Consider the following 20,894-nt stretch of genomic DNA (forward strand, 5'->3'; position numbering starts at 1 on the left):
CGGCAGCGGCCCAGCCTGAGTCTGGTTCTGCTCAAGGTTTCTGCTGCTTAAAAGGAAGTTTTTCCTTGCCACTGTCGCCAAAGTGCTTGCTCAACTGAACAAGGCCAGATAATTGGGATTTTTTGTGTGTGTATTGATGCTGAGATATTACATAACCACACAGTAGTATTGTAGTGTTTCCTTTAATAAACTTTGTGAATATACTATCACTATTACTATTACTATTTGACACCATTGCCTCTCCTCCAGCTCCACCCTCTGGACAAACCACACTACTGGTACGGCCTTTTTTGTTCCATCAACCATTTGTGTGGCTCAGCTGCCAGCAGAAACTTTACACTTTTAGGCACTTAAGGCCTGTTTAAACAGTGTATTTCAAAAACTTTTTACCGATTTCAATGAATAGTAGAGAGTCCATACATGGACCAAGGAGAGTGTTTTTATTTTCTTAACATTTCTTATCATTGCAAGACAGGACAATTTTGTATATATCCATGAACTACTGCACAATTTTGAATGAAAAAAATCTAACAATTGCATTGCAATTCCATCAGCTGCTATAATCCTATTTTTAAAGGGTAACAGTTGGGCATTTTAGAGTTTTCTTCCACTCTATCTTAAGTACACATAGGAACCGGTAAGTATTTTATTGTTACCCGATTCATACAATGAAATGAAATCGCGGGCTGTATTTTTACAGCTGCTTTTAATTTTTTTTTTAAGGCAATACGAAGGCGATAAGGTAGCATCCTGGATGTATTATAAGAGCTCTTGTAATATACTGCAGTAGCAGAGAGGCGGCAGTAAAACACACGAAGAAGAAGAAGAAGAAGCGGAAGCGGAAATGACGACAGTGGCGGAAGTTATCGCCAGGAAAACAGCAACGCGCCAAATTTGTGCCAAAGTCACTGCAGTAACTGTGACATGAAAAGCTTTGTCTAATCTTTGCGAATACATTTGGTAAACGCTGCTGGCTGAGGAAGGCTGTGCAGGTAAGATAATTATTTAAGTACGAGTCAACAACTTGTTTATTGTGTTTCGTTTAGCTTAGTGCATCATGTGAGTTAATGTAAAATAAGAGGTTTGTAAATATTAGCCTGGAAAATGTATGTGTGTGTGATTTTTTTTTTGTTGTTGTTGCTTTTTTCCCTATGACAGCCTGACAAGAACTGTGTGTTTCTGTTTTTTTTAGCATGGCTGTTCCTTTTGTGCAAGACTGGGACCTTGTTCAGACACTGGGAGAAGGAGCATATGGAGAGTATGAATCAGCCTTTATCATTATCATTTACAATATTTAGTATACACACACACACACACACACACACACACACACACACACACACACACACACACAGTTTCACCCAAGTATCCTCTGGACATGTTCTAAGCCATTGGAACCGGAGTTGAAATGCCAGAAATGTTCATCTGGTGAGCAAAAAATCAATCACAAGAGACTAGAGCAGCCATGACTTTCCCATGTTTGACAGAACAGATCTTCATCACAGCCTCGATTTGTCCATTCACTTTCCTTCTCTTCCAATGCCTTTTCTTGCCTTTCGTGCTCTAATACATCTTTTCTCTTTGTGTTCATGGTTGCAGAGTGAGGCTGCTGGTGAACAGACAGACAGAGGAGGCAGTAGCAGTGAAGGTGATCGACACGTCTCAGGCTAAAGAGTGTGCTGAAAATGTCAGGAAGGAAGTCTGCGTCCATAAGGTAGGTCAGTCACCTTCAGCGCAGGATAATAGAGATATTAACACTGGGCTTAATGTCACTTCAGAGTAGCAGCAACAGAAGGGATTCACATTTGTTAGTAATGCTAGAAGGAGACTTATAATATCTGTTAAGGTTGAGAAAATGAAATTAATTTAAAAAAAAATTTAATAGTTGCCTGTTTAGCTGTCTCAAATATGACTTTGTAAAAGTTTTTTAGTTTTAACGCACAAAACAATCCCTCAATTCAACTATAAACAATATATGATACATGTTACATGTACACATTGTTCAGCTATATTCATTAACATAGATTGGAACCACTGTTCTGATTTTTGAGTGATTAGTGGTTTACAATTAATTTAACTTTTTAAACTGTTATCAGAAATGTTAAAATTTGCTCTACGTGACATTTGCTACTGTTTGGTAGATGCTCAACCACCCCAACATCGTACGTTTTTTTGGCCATCGGAAGGAAGGTCAGACTATGTACCTCTTCCTGGAGTATTGCACTGGAGGAGAACTGTTCGACAGAATCGGTGAGACAGACGACTGCAGGGGGCATACATAGGAGGGTGTGACCAGTAATGGTTTTAACAGTCTGATAGTTAAAATTTAGATTGCTGTCACCAAAATACGACTTCATCATTCAATCACAAGTGTTTGGTTTTAGACAATCAAATAAAACTTAAACTCTCCAGTGATACCAGACTTTTACATTTTCTTTACTGGGTTTTGCAGCATAAAGAGAATAGCAATGTTTCTACCCAATTTATATTTATATTCATTATAAAATATGGGATTAGAAAAGGTGGCAAACAGCCTCAATATAAAAAAGTATGCTTAATTAAGGTGATTTTTGTTTTTTTTTATGAACAGAGGACATGCATTTGAGAAAAGAATTGTGATAAAACAACACTTTTTTTATTTTTAATCCAATTAAGAAAGACACAGCTAATTCTTCAGTCTTCAGATAATTAGTATTTTATTTTTTTTTAAATATATTGAATTTAAAATTCACTTGATGGTTGGTCAGATTTTTTTATCCTGTTGTGTTTTGCTCTTCAAATTAAAATTGATTTTATATAGCCCAATTGGAAGAATTACATTCAGTATTGTGGTATACTGGTTGATAGCTGATATTTAATAAAAGGCTGATATCGGCCTGATATATTCTTCTGCTGCTGCATTCTAGAAATGCTGTTTATTTATATGTTGCTGTGTGTTTGGATGGTGATTATTCATTTAGGTTATTAAAATGTTCTCTTACTTTTATTTTAGAGCCTGACGTGGGGATGGCGGAGAAAGATGCTCATAGATTTTTCCAGCAGCTAATAGCGGCTGTGGTGAGTGAAGCAAATCTGTGTGTTGATGTGATCTTCTGCACCTGTTTCTGCTGTTCTTACATTCTCAGTTGCACTTTTGCAGGAATATCTTCACAGTGCTGGCATCACCCACAGAGACATAAAGCCAGAGAACATTTTGCTGGATGACAAAGGTGAGGAAATACAATGTGTATTGAGGTGTTGAAGGAATAACTTTGGTTTGCATTTATTATAACCATCATCTGGTGTTGTCCTTTACCTTTAGATAACCTGAAGCTGACAGATTTTGGCCTGGCCACCATGTTTCGTTTCAAAGGACGAGAGCGTCTCCTGAGTCGGCTCTGTGGGACTCTTCCTTATGTGGCTCCAGAGCTTCTCAGCCAAACAGAGTACAAAGCTCAGCCTGCAGATATCTGGGCTTGTGGGATAGTCCTCACTGCCATGCTGGCTGGAGGTAAGATCACAAAGTCTGGGTTGACAGGGGGTGAACACAATATCATACCCACTTCTGTAGTCCAATACAATACAATAGCCTTGTATTGTATTGGTATTGTGAAGGTTATAATGTAACATTTTTGCTGAGCTTGTCAGAGAGGTGTTGATTCAACTCTGGCCATTTTCGAAGCTGGCAAAGCTACTGCGTGAGGCAAAAAGGGACAGGTGCATGCTGGTGTTCTAAAAGTGTTCAAGTGTTATTGTAATGTTGCCTGCTTATCAATGCGGTCAACAATTGGAGCTGCAGCAGAGGCTGTGATACACAGCTCATGGAGGCACATAAGGTACTTTTAAAACACATGGTGCCCATCTGGCGCAAATTAAAATTCATATTCCCTCTCGGAGTCATAACTCCTGAACACATAGAAATGATACATATATTTTTAGATTCAGTGGGACTTACACATCCCAGGGATATCAAATGTCCATAATGTTCCATAAACATCCATAAAGCCTCTTAGAAATCGTAGAAAAAAGACTCCATTTATAACTCCAGAACTTGCCTGAGAATCATCACATTTTTAAGTTTTCTATAGAATCAGTAATCCAGTGATAGTTGTCAGTACATCCATGGGTACACTGCAAACAGGAATTGCAAATAAGTAATTCAGCATACATTTAGTTATGCCAAAATGTCAACAAATATAGACTAAAAAATGAGACTCAAGTTGTAGCCCAACTAAGGGACTACATGGTAACATTATACTTTCTGTTTTTTCTGGGGGTTGCAGTTGTCTGAATTTTGTCTGAGGAGGGGCCCACAATGTCAGACTTTGAAAACCCCTGGGTTACTGGTATAGAATTTTAGTGCCATAAACCATCGCAAACAAGACCTGAGGATAACCATATCAAATGAAATGGTTTGACACTTTACCTGTACTAAAATACAGTCACAAGGTGACTGTGACATGCAGTCATAAAGTATTTATAAGATGGATGTTTTGAGTGGCGACAGTGATTGTCTCACAAGAACTCAGCAGAGAGGTGATTGAATTCATTTCTCTGTCTGTTTTTCATAATTATTGACATAGTTAACAAACAGTGAAACAGTCAGGCTGTTCCAAATCTTCTCCATACCATTTCACTATAATGGGGGAAAAAACTAAAACTATAAAATGTTTATTATGTATTATTATTTATATTATTGTACATTCAGGTTTTTTTTAGAATTAGATATGTACATCATATAAAGGGCCGAATTATTATAAAAATACAACCGTTATGGTACACCTGACCACAATTTCCAGGAATTCATACGTGATCTGACCTTTCTACATTGATGGAAAAAAGGGAACACATGTTAATGCAACTGTCCTGGGCTGTTTCTTCTCTTTGCGCCTTCAGGTATTGCAGCAGCATAGTCTGTATGCAGTAGATGTGTGGAAACATTTTGTCACTGTCTTTGTGTTGCTTCTTTTTCAGAATTGCCGTGGGACCAGCCCACTGTGAGCTGTCAAGAGTATTCAGATTGGCTTCAAAAGAAAACATACCTACCTCCTTGGAAGAAAATACAACCAATGCCTCTTAGTAAGTCCCAAATTCTATAAGTTTAAATACTACATGTTCTAATTGTCTTGCAGCTTTATTTAATTCACATTCAACTTCTCTCTTCAGGTTTGTTGTCCAAATTACTGCTGCCCAGTAAAGATGCACGCATCACCATCGCAGACATACAGAAAGACCGCTGGTTTACTCAAGGCAAGTCTCAATATCAGCACAAAAATAGAATCAATTCAACTTTAAGTTTAATATTCACTGGAATGATGTCATTCTGTGTCTTCCTGCAGGTGTAAAGCAACCACCTCTAGGCTCGGGAGGAAACAAACTTCTTCGATCAGATGTGGGACTCATATCCCGGGCCAACAGGTCAGAGCTTTGTGTCTTTTGTATTCTAACTCAAAGATGCATTTCTTTTTGTGCCTATAATCTTAACACTACACTCCTCCCTCCTCCAGTGATGACAGGATGCAGTTTTCTAGCTCTCAGCCTGATTTTGCAGGAGGTGGCTGGGAAGCCATGTTGTTAATCGGCCAAACTGAAGGTCAAGTCAGCTTCTCTCAGCCGATCAAGCCGGAGCACATGTTGCTTGGTAGTCAGCTACTGGGCACACCGGGAGCCAGTCAGGTAATTCACATACTCAGTTCTACATCAATTTGTAATTTCTTTATAGACTATATCTAACAATGTGTGCAAATTTTCAGCAACACAGGCTCAGGGTCTACTTTACACACTAGCAGCCATGAGTTTTTGTTTTTGTCCTGTTTTTCCATACAAAGCAAATATACAAAGCAAATTTATGTTTTATGAAATCCTACCTTTAAAATACTGCATTAATGCTGTCACTTGTCCTAACTTCTTATTACATTCTGTGTGTAGTCGCCGTGGCAGAGATTAGTGCGGAGAATGACGCGTTTCTTCACCACTGTGAATGCTGATGCCTCCTTATCTGCCCTGAAAGATGCCTGTGACGGCCTGGCACTTGGCTTCAAACTCACCTGCACCAAACAGGTACATCTGTACTCAAATATACAGGGTTCAAACATTTACCGTGGTTAAATACATTCTTTGACACTGATTCGTAAAGAAAACACCTCCTGTACCACACAGCCAGGTTCCCTGATTCAGCTGACACACACCAAGATTAACACACAAGCCTCCTCCAGCTGCTACAGACCATAATACACTTAACCTTCCTCTGCCTTTTAGGTGACGGTGAGCACACTGGACAAACGCAACAACAAACTCATCTTCAAAGTCCATTTGCTAGAGCTGAATCAGAGAGTGCTGCTGGACTTCAGACTGTCTAAGGTGGGTTTTAGCATTTCAAAATAGTATATTTAGTGTTTCCAACATAATAATACATTGCCACATTCAAGCATGGTATAATTACCACTAAAACCAGATAGTCACTGTCTGTGAGGTGTGCTGCTGAACCACAAGAAAGAAAGTAATGAAAATGGAAGAAGTAAAGAAACAGCAACACCCTGTAAGTGAGAAAACGCAACAGGGTTTTGGAGAAATGTTACCAACAAAACAACTACAGTGCAGGGATATCCAGTATACACCGACCGCCTCATCATCTGATGTCAATATGCATTTTTCCTTTATAACCCGAGTACAAATCGAGGTGGAAAACGTGTTAATCTTTCAGCCGTATTGCCTGAGAATCATCTTGTTTTTAAGTGTTCTTCAGTATCAAAGTAATCCAGTGATTAGTTGTCTGTACATCCATGCTAATAGTCTATTCGGCAATCTTTTAATAGTGCCAATTTGTCAAAATGTAAACATATTGTATATGCTCTAAAATAATCAGAGCACAGGTTGTAGCTCACAGCAAACTCACTGACTCCATGGCAATGGGTGAGTTTTGGGGGGTGCAGTTGTCTCAGTTTTGTCTTAGGGTGGACCCAAAGCTATAGACTTGGAAAACCCCAGTCAAATTTAAAAATCAGTTTATATGTAAAAATTAAGCTGAATCAAGTGACATACTGCAAGGGAAAATTTCAGAATTGGCTCAGTATTGAGAGAAGACGAATGCCAATGGACACCAGCTTTTTATCAGTTGCCAGGAATATACTTTTATACCTTTACTGCCGAAGATGCAGGGTGACAGTCACCAAAACTGCAATCAATGATCTTCCTGTCAGTCCATATGACTTCATGTTTACACCTCTTTGTTCATATGTAAAAAGTTTTAGTCTAAAGACAAAACGTACCAGAACTGAAAGGTAACAGTATATCTTTTATTTCCTTTGGTCCAAACCAAGTGAAGTGAACTAAACTAAGTAATAAATAAATAGTATAAACAACCTAGACCTAATCACCTAATGGGTCGGTCTGAGAGTGCGTTTATCTCATTGTGTGAGTGCAAGTTTTCTTCAGGGAGATGTTGACATGTGTCTGTGTTTCCAGGGTGACGGTCTGGAGTTCAAGCGTCTCTTTGTGAAAATAAAACAGAAGCTCGGTGACATCATCAGCACTCAGAAGATCACATGAGCCACCTCTACAAACAAATGCACACTGCTGTGGACAATGGAGAGAGGACCTGTATATATTTAGCTGTTCTGTCGATATTTTAAGTGTGTTTGTTTGTTTTCTTGTACTTCTATCCTTGTGAGAACCGGTTAAATGTTATGTCAGGAGGGTGTACATTTTTGGAAACTTGGGTCAAGTCCTCACTTCTTTAAGGGGTTAGTTATTAGGTTTAGAGTTAGAATGTGGCGATTCAAAGGTAGGTACACATAGGGATAGAAGTGTGTGTGTGTCGGTTGATGTTCTGCCTGATAAGAAAACTGATTTGTTCAGACTATGTCTGACACAATACAGTCCAAAGTCTTGAATAAATTATTAAAAGACCAACAGTGTAAGCCAAATGTTTTGCAATAAATGATGCATAAAATGAAGATGACCACTGACTCAGAAAATATTAATTTTAGGGTTAGAGGTGAGACATTTTATGCCAGTATCCATGCAAATAATAAAATTCTTAGGGAAACAGCAGGTAGGTAGCCTGCTAAAACAGAAGGTTTTCTTTGTTTACAAAAAAAAGCAGTATACATACATATCATTTAATGTAGAAATCAATTAATCCCATATGTCCATGTTTCAAATTACTGTATGACAAGTTTTGTAGAGAAAGATACATGAGCGTTTGTAACTGTTATTGTAGAAGAGTAGAGATCTAAGTCACTGTAACGATTGTGCAAACTGTCTACAAAAACATGAATTCCAGGTTACATTACAACTGAAGGAGTCTGATATATGACTATGAGCCTGTAGCCTTGACGGTGATGGTGACGCTGACAGGCTCATTGTTGTCTTCAGGGGGAGGGGCTTGGCTGGTGGTGGCACTCCGGGGTGAGGTGGTGAGGGGTGAAGATGCCCGGGGGAGAGCCATGGTTGGATCTGGAAAAGACCAACGTCAAGGTTCAGCATCAGGTAGATCAGCGATAAGATTTTTAAGGTCTGCTGATAATTGAAACCGACTGCTCATAAAATCTGATGAGCTGACAGGATGACTTCTGGGTTTCTGTGTAGGCTGTCAGCAATTTCTACAAGTGAGATCCAATATGAAAGTCCCTACACAACAAAGTACATTCCCTTCGGTCAGGTGTTATTTATTGTGTCTGATTAGACTTCCTCTCAGGGCTGTGTGGGCATGTATAGACAGCGTGGTTGACATCTCCCTCACTGGAACAACTTACGCTGCTACCATCCCTATTGGTAGTTAAAAATCCCCTCCACACTTTTTATGACATACAAAAATATTACTGTGATATGGTTTTTCCACCAAAAAGTTTAATTACCTTGTTAAAAATTATTAGAATTACATCTATTCCTCCACCCTCGTTAAGAAATGCAGAATCTATTGTGTCCAGTAGTTTCAAACTACTCGAGGATGTCATAAAATCCTGTTCGTATGTACACATTTAAAACTGAAATCTAAGATGAGCACAGAGAAACTTTCTCCTCTTAAGCAGATCAATGTGAAAACAGCCTTTTAGTGTCAAACTCTGCACATATATCCTTCTGCACAGTTAAGCTCAAACATCCAAGTGAAGTAACAATAAGCAAAACACATTTCTGAGTGGAGAGGGACTTTAAGTTTGGTGACCTTTGGTGATAGTATTCCCAGCATAGGTCTGCCCAACTTCAACCTGAGCAGAGGTCTAATCAACCAGAATTGGAATAACCTGGGTTGGTGTGCAGGGCCTATACTAGGCATCAGCTATTAGTACTTCTCAAAATCCCCAGACTTCACATAACACTTCACATCTTGCAAAGAAAACACCAGATGTAAGTTTTTCAGTGAGATAACATTGGTTTATGTTTGTAAGTTAAATAAGAAGGAGACTTTAGCAGGAAAGCTAATTTGGTTGTTCTCATAGAAACAAATTTCAGTTGGACTTAAAGTTTCACAAAATTAGACCAAATTTATGGACAACAAAAAGTCTTAAATATTGACGTCCAAATGAGTGAAGTAACCCTGACGTGTATAGTCCATCTTTAGATTTGCATGAATATGTGTTTGATGTGGGTTCATCTTGCCTGGACTGGATAATCCACCAATCTCCTCTATTCCTCCCTCTGACCCGCCTACCACTTCATCCTCTGGGAAGTTGATATTTTCTCTCGACTGGCTGTGTTGCCTGGATAACACACCAAAAGAAGAAACCACTGTAATGGCATGTCTGTACACAGAATTGGCTGTCAACATCAATACAAACTGCAAATTTTTCATTGCTGGTGTTATATAGACAGTAATACAGATACTCACAAACCAAACAGCATGTCATGTAGTCCTGGAGAAGGAAACACAGAACATTTATGCAACATCACGGTACAATGGCTTTGTTATTTAAGTCATTAGGATGTTGGTGCTTGTGTTTGGGACTCACGAGGATTGTTGTTGCGGTTGCGGATTATGAACATGAGCAGCAACCCCGTGCTGATGGTTGCAAAGAGCATCCCGCCTATAGCTGCTCCAATCACAGCAGGGTACACATTGTAGCGTGGTTCCGCTGCAACACATCACAGTTACACATTGCAAAATAGTACACCTCTGACAAAACACAGACAGTTGCTGCACTTAATAAGTGTCTCATTGTTTTTCATCATGTTTCGCCTCCCACTAGTGGTTCTCAACCCATGTCAGCATTGTTACTGTACCGTGAAATGAACCAAAGTCATGATTGTTGGAAAATGTTAGCTTCACTGTAAACAATTACTAAAGAATTAAAAAACCAAAACATTTGTTTGTAAGTTTGGTAGACAAAATAATTATGTTAAAGCAAAACTGTGTAACTTTTGAAAGAGGAAATAACACATTCTTCCTCTTACAAATAAAAAGTTGAATTCATAAGCACACCCTTGCTCAGTTCGGTACACTCAGTGGTTTTTCTGCTGCAGTCTTACTTGGTCTGGGGTGACCAGTAGCTTATGGTGGCTAATGTTAGCAAACTTGATGTAGATATTGCTGTTTAACTGACATTACTGAGTCAGGTCGCTGACTGATTTTTTAGTCAAGCAAGATGATTTTTCTTTACTTGTGGTATTGCTACACTTTGTTTTAGCATTTAGCATTATGCTCTAATTGTCACATCTGGCCACCGTGGCCATTGTTCAGCAAAAGTTACATAAGCTCACTTTGAAGTAAACTGTGTTGAACTGAGCGTAGGTGTGGATTGAACTGATGCATTGACATTACAGGGGTTGAAAACCACTGGCCTTTCCTACCCTGACACCTGACCTACAAGCCTTTCTAGACCCTAAACAATCACCTGGCTTGGTTAGAGCAGTCAAATCCTACTATACATGGTACAATTAACATGAATAATTTACAAGAAGAAGCACACAGGGCCAGTTAGAGGAAAGGTAAGGAGCAGGGCAGGGAAGGAGGTAAAGAGGAAGTGAGTGGAAGGTGTGTGTAATTGTTTGTATGTGTTTTTAGTTTGTGTATGAGTCTTTCACCTAAGTGGATAACAAAAAAGAAAAACAAAAATGTTAGACTGTCATCGATAACAGCAATCACAGCAAGACACCAGCATCAACAGTGTTTGAATAATCACCTAACTCACCAGTCACCTTTTTGAAATGTCACATTATTTGTTTCTCCTGCCTTTGCATCTGTTTGTCAAGACATCCCTCACTCAAGACCCTGTCTTTGCTCAGTTCTCTGCCAAAAGTCTTGTATCTGACCACACTTTCTTTACTCTGTTCACTTACTATACCTGGAGTCTTAGCTGCAGATGGGTGTCCAATGGTGCGGTGGTTGACAGGTGTGATGCGGAACTGGTAGGTAACGGTCGGTGTCAGTCTCCCTACTGTATGACTCCTGACATCTGGGTCCTGGATGATGTTAGGGTACCAGACTGGTGGACCGACCCTCTCCTCCGTCTCCTCTTTTGAATCATTGCTGCTGCCTCTCCTTTCTGGTCGCTCTGACACCCACATGTGCTCCAGGATGAAACCTGTCCAACCTCCACCTTCTTCGTTCTCTACCTTCCATTCCAGCTCCACCGCGTTACGCTGTCGGCTGTTGTACATCACATTGACTAGGGTTGCATTGGGTGGCATGGGGTGCCCTGATAAAGAGACAAAACACAACCGATATATGCACTTCGGTCAGTCAGTTGGTCCATCACTTTGGTCCAGACTGAAATATCTCAACAACTATTAGGCGGATTGCCATGAAATGTGATTCAGGTGATTCTCTGATAAAAGTTTTGACCTGTTTTCAAGTTTTCAGTCTAGCATCAGGTCAAAACTTTATTTGTCCAATACTTTATTTTATCACCAGCTATCTGCAAAACTAATGACAGTTGTGGTTTTACGGGTGGTAATGTGTCATACAATTTCTTGTTTGAGCGCAGTGACTTTGTGGAGTCTCCGCTTGTTGAATGGCAAAACATAAGGAAGTCACTGCTCCCGACCAATAGTCTATGTGTACCCCCGTAAAAAACCAAAACTTTACGTTTTTACATTTTAGTTTTGTACGCTAGACTTGCTGTTCTCCCTGGTTCCCAGTATTTGTGCTAAGCTAAGCTAACTGTCTTCTGGCTGTAGTTTCATATTTCCCGTACAGACATACAGAGTAGTATCAATCTCCTCATCTAACTCTGCAAGAAAGCTATTAAGTGCATTTCCCATTAAGTGCATGTCAAACTCTGGCAGGAAGACAACATATATAGGAAAAAAATAAAACAATTTCTTACTCTTGACCACTAAAGTGACATTGATTTCAGTTCCTCCCACTGCGTTGGAAGAGGAGCACCTATACTCGCCGCTGTCTTGAGTCTCATGCGTGTCTCTCACAGTCAGATTGGCCCATGCAGATGTTCGCAGCACTGTGTACTTCGAGGTTCCTTGGACGTCCACACCCTGATTGTTAAACCAGGTGATTTCACTGACGGGAAGGTAGTTGGCTTTCAGGTTGCAGGTGAGCTGGACATCACTCCCCTCGTATACAGACACAACTCTGCGCTGCGTCAGCAATACAGGAGCCTCTATAGGTGACAATGTATATATTCATTCAATAAAAACTCATATCTGCTATTTGTAGTAAGGTGTGTCTGACAATGTACACTGACCCAATGTGAGCGTGCAGGTCTTGGTTTGGACCAGAAGCGGATGCTTAGCATGGCAGGTGTAGGGTTTCCCGCTGCGGGTGGTGCCATAGCGAAGGATCAGGATGTTGGAGTTTTCTTCCCCTCCTTTGCCATGGCCACCTGGGCCCTCCCACCACACCAAGGCTTTCGGGGCCCCTCCATCCCAGGAGCAGGACAGCATCAGATACTGTTGATTGTTAGTTACATAGGCAGAACACACTGGTTCTGCAGGGGGAACATCTGGTGGAGGAGAAGATGTGTAAGCGAGATGTGACAGGTTTGGAGAACAGTGAGCATACATACTTTCTGTTTCAGTTTCTTACATGTGCGTGTGCTGCACTCTGTTGATTGTTTGAGTGCCAGGTGGGAGCCCGTGCATGTAAACAAGCTGTTGTTGGTAGTCAGGCCTTCAGACTGCAGCAAGATGGCAGTGTTGATCAGTGGATTTGTTTGTTGCCCTGTGTCAGCCTCCTCTTGTTCCAGTCGTTTCAGGTCTCCAGTCCAGTGGAGGGAGGGGGAGGGGAATCCACCAGGCCAGGAGCAGAGCAGTCTCAGAGAGGTGTGATTCAGAGCTGGCTCTATTGAACAGGAGGGGGAGCCATCAGGTGGGTCTGTGGGGATAAGATACAGCGTAACGAGGCAGTGATGTGTAAAGTGGGGGTTACATGAGGTTACAGGGCCAGAGAAAGTGCCTGTGGGGCTATAGTATTCAGGATGTTGGGTATGAATCATCTTACCAAATTTATAGAAGAAAAAATATGCTTTTCATTAGATGTCTTCTGTCTTTTCACTTGCAGCCTTTGCTTGTGATATAGCTGGGTAACAGATGAATGTCAAGTCAGTAAAACAAAGCCTGTCTTTTGTAATGTGAAAAATGTGTATAAAAAGGAATGCTCTCTATCTCTCTTGGGCGATGATGTATCAGACACATGATCTGAGTGACTAGCAGAAATGCAGAAACTCAGCAAAACCAAACAGGAGAGCAGAATGACAAGCACCGGCTTTCTAGCCACCCAACACTTGCCATGGCTGTGACATCACAGCGAGGTACCTGCCAGAGAGTCCCATCAACTTCCCAGATGGCCCGAACAGGAGAATAGGTCTGCAGCGCTTCCACACTCTGCTGTGTGCGTGTGTGTGTGTGTGTGTTGGCGTGTAAGTGAGTGCATGTGCATTTGCAAACTTTTGGGTCTGTTTTGAAGTCTTAGTGAGTATACGGAGCTTGAAATATGAGAGGTGATGTACTGAATGGAGTAAGAATGTTTAAAACAGAAGAAGCGAAGGAGGTTTCTGCGCAACACTGAAAACAGGTTTAATTGGAAGTGAAATGATCAGGGAATTGTATTTAAGTAGGAGATTCAGTGTTAATAAAGATGAAAATCAAAGGTGATTAAGATCCTGGATTTGTGTTCGCTTAGTCTTGTACTATAAATGTCATATCTGAATCTCAGTCTTTGCCATTTACAGCACCAAGACAGAAGAACACAGGTAGAGTAGAGGTTCACAGAGGAATAGGAGAACTGATGGCATGGTCCGAGTTCGAAGATCACACTCACAGTAGACAGTCAGGCTGATTGTTTTTTTGGAGCGGGTGTTGAGGTAGGTATTCTGTGCCAAGCAGGCGTAGTCGCCAGTGTGCATGCGGAGGATCTTGGTGATGGTGAGCTGCGGCCCGGTGTAGACCTGGGAGTTGTTGTAGAACCAGACGTACTGACTGGCCGGGTTGGACTGGGCTTGACACAGTAAAGAAACAGTCTCTCTCTCCAGAGCTGAGTATCCCCGCTCTGTCAGACTGTACGGAGTCACGTCTATCTGAGGAATGTCCGGGCCAACTGAGGAGAAAAGACATGAATACGCTCTAGATGTGAAGGACACGGACATGTTACGTACACAGCTGAGCAACCTCATGTTAGTCTGTTAAGAACAAAAATTTTAAGTAAGACACCTCCTGCAATATCATTAGCGCCCCCCCATCAATTGAATCCTTCTCCAAAAACAGACTGCAAAAAGATGGAACTTTATCTCAGACCAAATCCAATACTATTAACCAAGACAAAATAATTTGGCCACTTAGGGCAGTGGAAATAAGTTGTGAGAACAGCATTGATGAATCGTCACCTTTTATGGTGATGTGGTGAACTTGTTAGCAAACAGTCGCTTATTTACACAGCAGTTACGGAGCAACATTATCATTCATTTGGAGTCGTGTTTCTGGTCACCAGATGAAGTCTAATATTGACTCTCTTTTAGCTCTGTTTTTGGTCTCCACCAACTCCTAAGAGAAATATTTGGCCCTTTAGCTGCTAAACCCTCCACTCTGTTCACCAGCTAGTCGCTAACGGTGTCTGTCTGCTGTTTGTTGGTAAGCAAGTAGTGCTGCCTTAAAGGGCTCTAAATTAAAAATAAGATTCTAGTGAAGAAATATGGAGTTCTTTATACGTCTTGGAGTAAAAGCAGTCACATTTAAATATACTGAGTCTAAAAATACTGGAATCAGCCTACAAAATATCCACTGTATGTAAGTTTTTAATTGTATAATCTAAACAGTCATGACCTCAGTGTCCTCAATGGTAGCTATGCCACTGTCTCAAATTCAAGTATTAACATATACAGTAAAAACAGGTTTTGGAAATACAAGCCAAAGCAGAAACAATACAACAATGTTTTTCAAATGCCAAGAGAACAGAAGAGGAAGGAAGGAAGGAATTTAAATAAATGGAAATTTGAACTATAGAGTTGTCCACAAAAGCAGACCTATGACTAAAACATGAAACAGTGTGAGTAATGATTTGTCAAACTCGTCATTCAAGACATGTTACATGGTGACATTTTCTCTGAGTGTGACAAATGCTGAAGATGCATGTCCTCGCAATTTATTGCACACACATCAAAGGCCAAAGAAAAGAAAGATCCACATTAGATGGGAAACACGTCAAAGCATAAAAAGTCATGCATGGTCATCTCCAATTCCTGCTTTTTGAGGATTATAACCATAAACTGTTGCCATGGTTTTAAGGGAGGCATTTGAGGGATTATATTTTGAAATTTGACAAAATCTGATGAAAAAATATGCACTAAAAATATGCATCTATTAATCTATCTATTGTTATTTATGAATACCGGCAGTGTCTTAGAAAAAGTTTTGCCTTGTACAAAAAAATATTTGAACTCGTTTGAAAACCCAAATGCTATTCCAAACCCCAAACAATACTCACAGATGATGTTTAGCCATAACCGGTTAGAGCTCTCGCTGTTGACAGGGTTGGTGGCCACACAGTGATACCAGCCGGTGTGGTTGCGGTTGATGTCGGTCACGTTGATAACGCTGGTGTTGCCCTGTGCAAAGGCTGAGATGTTGCCGCTGCGGGTTTCATGCTGCCACACGTACTGGATCGGTCCGGTCCCATTGTCCAGATTGCAGCGCATCCACATTGTAGATCCTTCCACTGGAGATGCATCACTCATCAGGAGGTACGGTTTACTGACGGGAACTGTATTCAAGACAAAGTCACACATTTAGGTTGCTTACTGTCTCTAAAGCAGATGAAAACATTGGTCAGAAAATATATGTATCCAGACATGTCATATTCACCTGTAGCCTGCAAAGGTATGGACAACTCAAGCTGAGAGTGGGCCCAAAAGTGTTTGTCCAAGACTATTTCTCACTTTGATTTAATTTTGCTCTGGTTTTGACACAGGTTTGTAGTTGTGAAATTCAAAATGGCTGACAAATACAAATTTGTAATTACACAGGGATGCTGTTTTGTGTAGACAAACTGGAATTAGCATCAATAAAATTAAGCAAGTTTTTCATTCTCTGCAGACTAAACCAAGTTGGTCATCTAGCCATGTTGTTTTATAGTTAGTATCATAACTTTGTTTTGAACAGATTAAGCAAACAAGATATAACGTTTTAATTAGAGAGTTTAGAGGTGCTGGTTGTCATATTTTTTTCATCTTTGGACAGAGCCAGCGTAGCTGTTTCTTTTAATGCTAAGCTAACTGTCTCCTGGCTGTAGCTTCATATTTAGCATACAGATTTGAGAGTGCTATCGATCTTCTCATCTAAATCTCGGCAAGAAAGTGCATAAGAGTATTTCCAAAATGTTGAACTATTCCATTGAGTAAATATGGATTGGTGTTGGCCTCATCTAGTATCAGTTGAGCTGTCGATGTGTGTTTGAGTAGTTTTTAGATACGTGCACTTGCCCCCGCCTGAAGAAGGTAAGTGTTTCAGAGTGCAAGGAATTCTTACCTCGGACAGTGAGGTGCACGTAGTAGTAGTAGACTCTGGGCATCTGTGTTATGTCATAGAAGGCCTGGCAGGTGAACAGGCCTTGTGCAGCCAGAGACAGTTTGTCGATGCTCACAGCTGTACTTTTTGAAATGACCGTCAGCTGTCCAAGGGTCTCGGCCAGGTTCTGGACCATTGGTCCATGCCCCAAATCATACACCACAGCTTTTAAAGCTTCAGTACCGGGCTTAGTGAAGCTCCATATGTATATGTCAGGTACGGTGGTACCGCACTCCAGGATCACCGCTTTGCCCACCACCCCATACACACTGATGTCCTGGTACACCACCTCTTTGTTTTCATTGATCTCCACCGCTGGAGGAGGGAGAGGACACACAGACATGCACGCAAACTTTAGTGGGTGGGTGTGTGTGTGAAGGAAAAGGAGATGTGGTGTTGTGTGCCCTGCCAGTGTTCAGTTACAGGACTGATTACACTGTAAGTTTCAGACACACTGTAATAGTTTAATATGAGAGATTCCAAAACAGATAACTGGATTAGTCAAATTATATTTCCAGCCATATTAAATTTATCATCCATCTCCTTAGCTATTCTCTTTCTCTGTTACCTTCTCACAGACCTTATGGTCAGCAGTTATTTCAATATTAGTATAAATATTTTCCAAAAAGGTGTGCATGTAAAATAATTAACTTGACTTTCAGTGCAAGTAACTGTTTTCCACTGTTACGCATTACAACAGACAGAACTCCTCACATATGAAATTTCTAAAGCTCTTTTTTTTTCAGTTTCTATTTACAATTTGCTTAGAATTAGAGTCCGACCAATAAATTGGCCAGGCCAATATATCCATCGATACTAGCTCATCCCAGATATATTGCTATCAATGTGTGTTGGCCAGTAAGTGACAAGAAATTGCAGTACAGAAATGCCAAAGATATGTTTGAGGAAATTTAGAAACAGTGTCGCCACTAAATCATTTTTCCACCATAGAACCATAGAAGTTGAAAAAGATTTCAACTAAAAAATGTCCCACTCGGTAAATATCATGGTCACAAATTTAAGTGATCCTTATCAAACATTTTTTTCTTATGTTACATGTTTTTATATACATATATTTTAAAAAATTGGCTAATGTATTGTTATAAAACTACAATATCAAATATTAATATCAGCCTCCAATATCAAGTATCTGTTGTGCTATACTTCAAATCTCAAATGTATACAACAGATTCTACTTAAAGAATTTCTGCCTAGCCTTGTTAGCAGTTAATTTGTCTTAATATATTCATCCACCATTAAAATAATGTGGTATAGAAAACCACTTTTTAACTGCAACTCAAATAAGTGTAAATTAATCCAAAGACATTGAAAAAACCCTTACCATATGTTGTAAAGGTGACCCGGCTGGTAGGTAAAAACAGAAAAGCCAGCCCTAGCAGTTGGGCCACCATGGTATCATGATGATCCTGAGTCCAACAAACTCTTTACTCCAAAAAATGTAGTAGAAATGATCACAAGGTAAAGCTTTTGGACCACAAAAACTTATCGATTTCCCTCTTTTCCTCTCTCCGATCCAGAAGTTTCTTGGAGAATCCAGTTGCAGGCACTGCCTTCATTAGACTGAGAGTAGGAAGGGATGGAGGGTCACTAAACTGATTTGGGCTCAATTATTCATGTGTTTTTCCTTTCTCTCTATCCCTCTTTTTTTTTCTCCTGCGGGGTTAGAATAACACAGCGATACTGAGCTCATCTATTATAGAAGACAGATGCATGGGTGGACAGGTTAGCCTACACACACACACACACACACACACACACACACACACACACACACACACACACACACACACCTGCACATTAACTAATAGCTGACATCCAGGGTCTTAACATGAACATTCCTCCACACAGTCCCTTCATGTCAATCTGCACTTAAATTCAGCAGTTGACACTGAAAATAATGTAGATGAGAATCTCACAGAGGTTTTGCTTTAATCAAAGTCTTTTTTTAATGTTCATGGTGTGCAAATTTTTTCATTTTTACCCCGTTCAAACTGTGGTGCTGTGTGGCAAAAGTAGGAATGCTGATGAATGCCTCATGCAGAGAGAAACATCATCAAAATTTCAGCCAGCCTCACAGTGGATGCGCACAAAAAAGAGGAATGAAAAACAGGGAATTAAAAAGGGTTCATATCTTCTTAGATTTTGTTTGCCCTTTGTTTGTTACAGTACAAGCCTGAGGACAAAATGATCTTATAGGCAACACAAACAACAAACATTTGAAATCGATTTAGGAGTCAATGAGCTAGCAAAAACAATCATCAGACTATCAGTAAGATCAGACTATATTCCCCTCTGTTTCTAGTCATCTTGGGCGAGTTGTAAAATTAAAGCCTTGAGATTTTGATTTCAGAGGTCACATGAGGACCAGAAAGCAGAGTAAACTCTACTGATGGGATTAGGATTAAAATAGATTTAGAAATCAGGCATTTTGCAGCGATGGTCTGAGTTTCCTCACAACATGATGTGACCTTGACAATCTGCAGGCCACCATTTAAAGATGTAAAGCCGCAGTGTCCAGTTAATGAGGTGCTGATCCTTCACATATTCAGTGTTTTTAATGTGAGTTTATGTGTTTATGAAAGAGAAAGAGAGGAACTGTCAAGTGGAACAATGAGTATGTAATGTGAGACGTGTGTCATAAATGAATGCAGGACAGAGGTCAGTTTTCCTTACTTGGCAGAGACGAGGACGGAAATGCAGCAGAACATCAACAGACACTGAGGGAGCCACAAGAACAGTTTAGTTTATCAGCCATATAATTATTAAAATAACACAGCTATCAAGTGAAATTACATAAAGAAAAATATAATGATAGGTTGAAACAGGAAGATGTAGTCAAAAATATTTCTCTTCAGTGGTTTATCACACTGAGATGCATTGTGAAGTCCTTTTAACCATAACATGCTTTGTTAGAACCAATACTTTACATAGACATGAATGTACCTTATTTTATAGGAATGTCACTTTTTCTTAACACTTTCCACTTTCTTCTCTTTGTATTTTAAACAGCTGAAAGTGAAGACAGACTTTAAAAGTAGAAATATATATACTGTATACTTTAAAATGGAACACCAGAAAATTTGAGCGGACATAAAATGCGTTTCCTTCATGACACATGCACATTATAAATCATTATGACTCTAAGTTTCCTTCCTGGAAAGCAGGACTATGTGAGTAAAGTGCTGTGTTTCAGTCTCTGAACGTCAGGTGGTGAGTCTCTTCTGAGCCTCAAGTAAAATGACACCATTTGGAGTTTTCTTGGCCATATTATCAGAAATGCATTTATATACCGTTTGGTGGAGAGCACTATAACAATTCTGGTTGGTTTCATGCAAAAACAGGCAGGCAGTTTGTGAAAGCAAGACATTAGGAAAAAAGAGCAGAGGCAGCACCAGCTGTTTTTTGATGATCCGATATTCTCTAAGACTTTGACTATAAAGCTCAGATGCAGTTGAAAAGAAAAGGATGTGAAAAAAGGAAAGTCAGGCGTGCTGAGCTGGACACTGAAACTAAAGCTGAATATCAAGGCTGGATATGAGTTTGCATCAGCACAAAGAAGGCAGCTTTAGAGACAAAGGGCAGCCTGGGACTCTGACGACAGACACTGTAAATGATACCAGCATGTATGAAAGATATTGTAGATTTATTCTGTGGATTACCTTATTTTTTCTCATGTTTTTTGAGATAATTTGTGTAATTTAAATAATGGTAACTACATATATATATATATAGATAGATAGATAGATAGATAGATAGATAGATGTTTTTCTTCTTTCCTTCAATAATGGCTATTTTAACATAGATAAAAACAGTATAATTATACAACAAATGTATTATTTACATTTGAAAGAGTTTTAGAATAATTAAATGATTAAAACTTCCGTTTAGTCGATGTCCCCACAGTGTTGCATGACAGGGGAGAATACTGTTGTAACTGTTTT

The 20,894-nt window shown here is 39.9% G+C and overlaps 2 protein-coding genes across 3 annotated transcripts; one reads left to right on the forward strand and one right to left on the reverse strand.

Moving 5' to 3' along the window:
• The first annotated feature begins 833 nt into the window (after positions 1-833).
• chek1 (checkpoint kinase 1) lies at positions 834-7,934 on the forward strand. The gene is made up of 14 exons (XM_044223342.1): positions 834-992; positions 1,193-1,258; positions 1,600-1,714; positions 2,142-2,250; positions 2,993-3,057; positions 3,140-3,209; positions 3,302-3,490; positions 4,954-5,058; positions 5,146-5,229; positions 5,319-5,397; positions 5,487-5,655; positions 5,908-6,039; positions 6,238-6,339; positions 7,444-7,934. The coding sequence occupies exons 2-14, from the start codon at positions 1,194-1,196 to the stop codon at positions 7,525-7,527; spliced, it is 1,368 nt and encodes a 455-aa protein (XP_044079277.1). The 5' UTR covers positions 834-992; position 1,193; the 3' UTR covers positions 7,528-7,934.
• A 117-nt stretch (positions 7,935-8,051) lies between these two features.
• Positions 8,052-18,484, reverse strand: LOC122888649 (V-set and immunoglobulin domain-containing protein 10-like 2). 2 transcript variants are annotated; one of them, XM_044223340.1, is made up of 12 exons: positions 18,275-18,484; positions 16,894-17,247; positions 15,854-16,129; positions 14,195-14,470; positions 12,962-13,249; positions 12,621-12,878; positions 12,246-12,536; positions 11,262-11,615; positions 9,930-10,052; positions 9,809-9,833; positions 9,580-9,680; positions 8,052-8,436 (listed from the first exon to the last, which is right to left on the reverse strand). In XM_044223340.1, the coding sequence occupies exons 1-12, from the start codon at positions 18,342-18,344 to the stop codon at positions 8,297-8,299; spliced, it is 2,556 nt and encodes an 851-aa protein (XP_044079275.1). In that variant the 5' UTR covers positions 18,345-18,484; the 3' UTR covers positions 8,052-8,296. The 2 variants fall into 2 exon arrangements, with proteins under 2 accessions (XP_044079275.1, XP_044079276.1); XM_044223341.1 differs by lacking the exons at positions 16,894-17,247; positions 18,275-18,484 and adding an exon at positions 16,231-16,315.
• Between the last annotated feature and the right edge of the window lie 2,410 nt (positions 18,485-20,894).

Source organism: Siniperca chuatsi, linkage group LG14, assembly GCF_020085105.1.
Source record: "Siniperca chuatsi isolate FFG_IHB_CAS linkage group LG14, ASM2008510v1, whole genome shotgun sequence".
NCBI classification, from domain to species: domain Eukaryota; kingdom Metazoa; phylum Chordata; class Actinopteri; order Centrarchiformes; family Sinipercidae; genus Siniperca; species Siniperca chuatsi.

Excerpts from the sequence above, each read along its gene's own strand:
- chek1 (XM_044223342.1), top strand. The coding sequence starts at position 1,194 with ATGGCTGTTCCTTTTGTGCAAGACTGGGACCTTGTTCAGACACTGGGA. Across the intron at positions 1,259-1,599 it reads GGAGAAGGAGCATATGGAGA|AGTGAGGCTGCTGGTGAACA; the intron begins GTATGAATCAGC and ends TCATGGTTGCAG. Across the intron at positions 6,340-7,443 it reads TGGACTTCAGACTGTCTAAG|GGTGACGGTCTGGAGTTCAA; the intron begins GTGGGTTTTAGC and ends CTGTGTTTCCAG.
- LOC122888649 (XM_044223340.1), bottom strand. The coding sequence starts at position 18,344 with ATGGTGGCCCAACTGCTAGGGCTGGCTTTTCTGTTTTTACCTACCAGC. Across the intron at positions 14,471-15,853 it reads GTTATGGCTAAACATCATCT|TTGGCCCGGACATTCCTCAG; the intron begins GTGAGTATTGTT and ends TTTTCTCCTCAG. Across the intron at positions 13,250-14,194 it reads AATCAGCCTGACTGTCTACT|ACCCACCTGATGGCTCCCCC; the intron begins GTGAGTGTGATC and ends TTATCCCCACAG.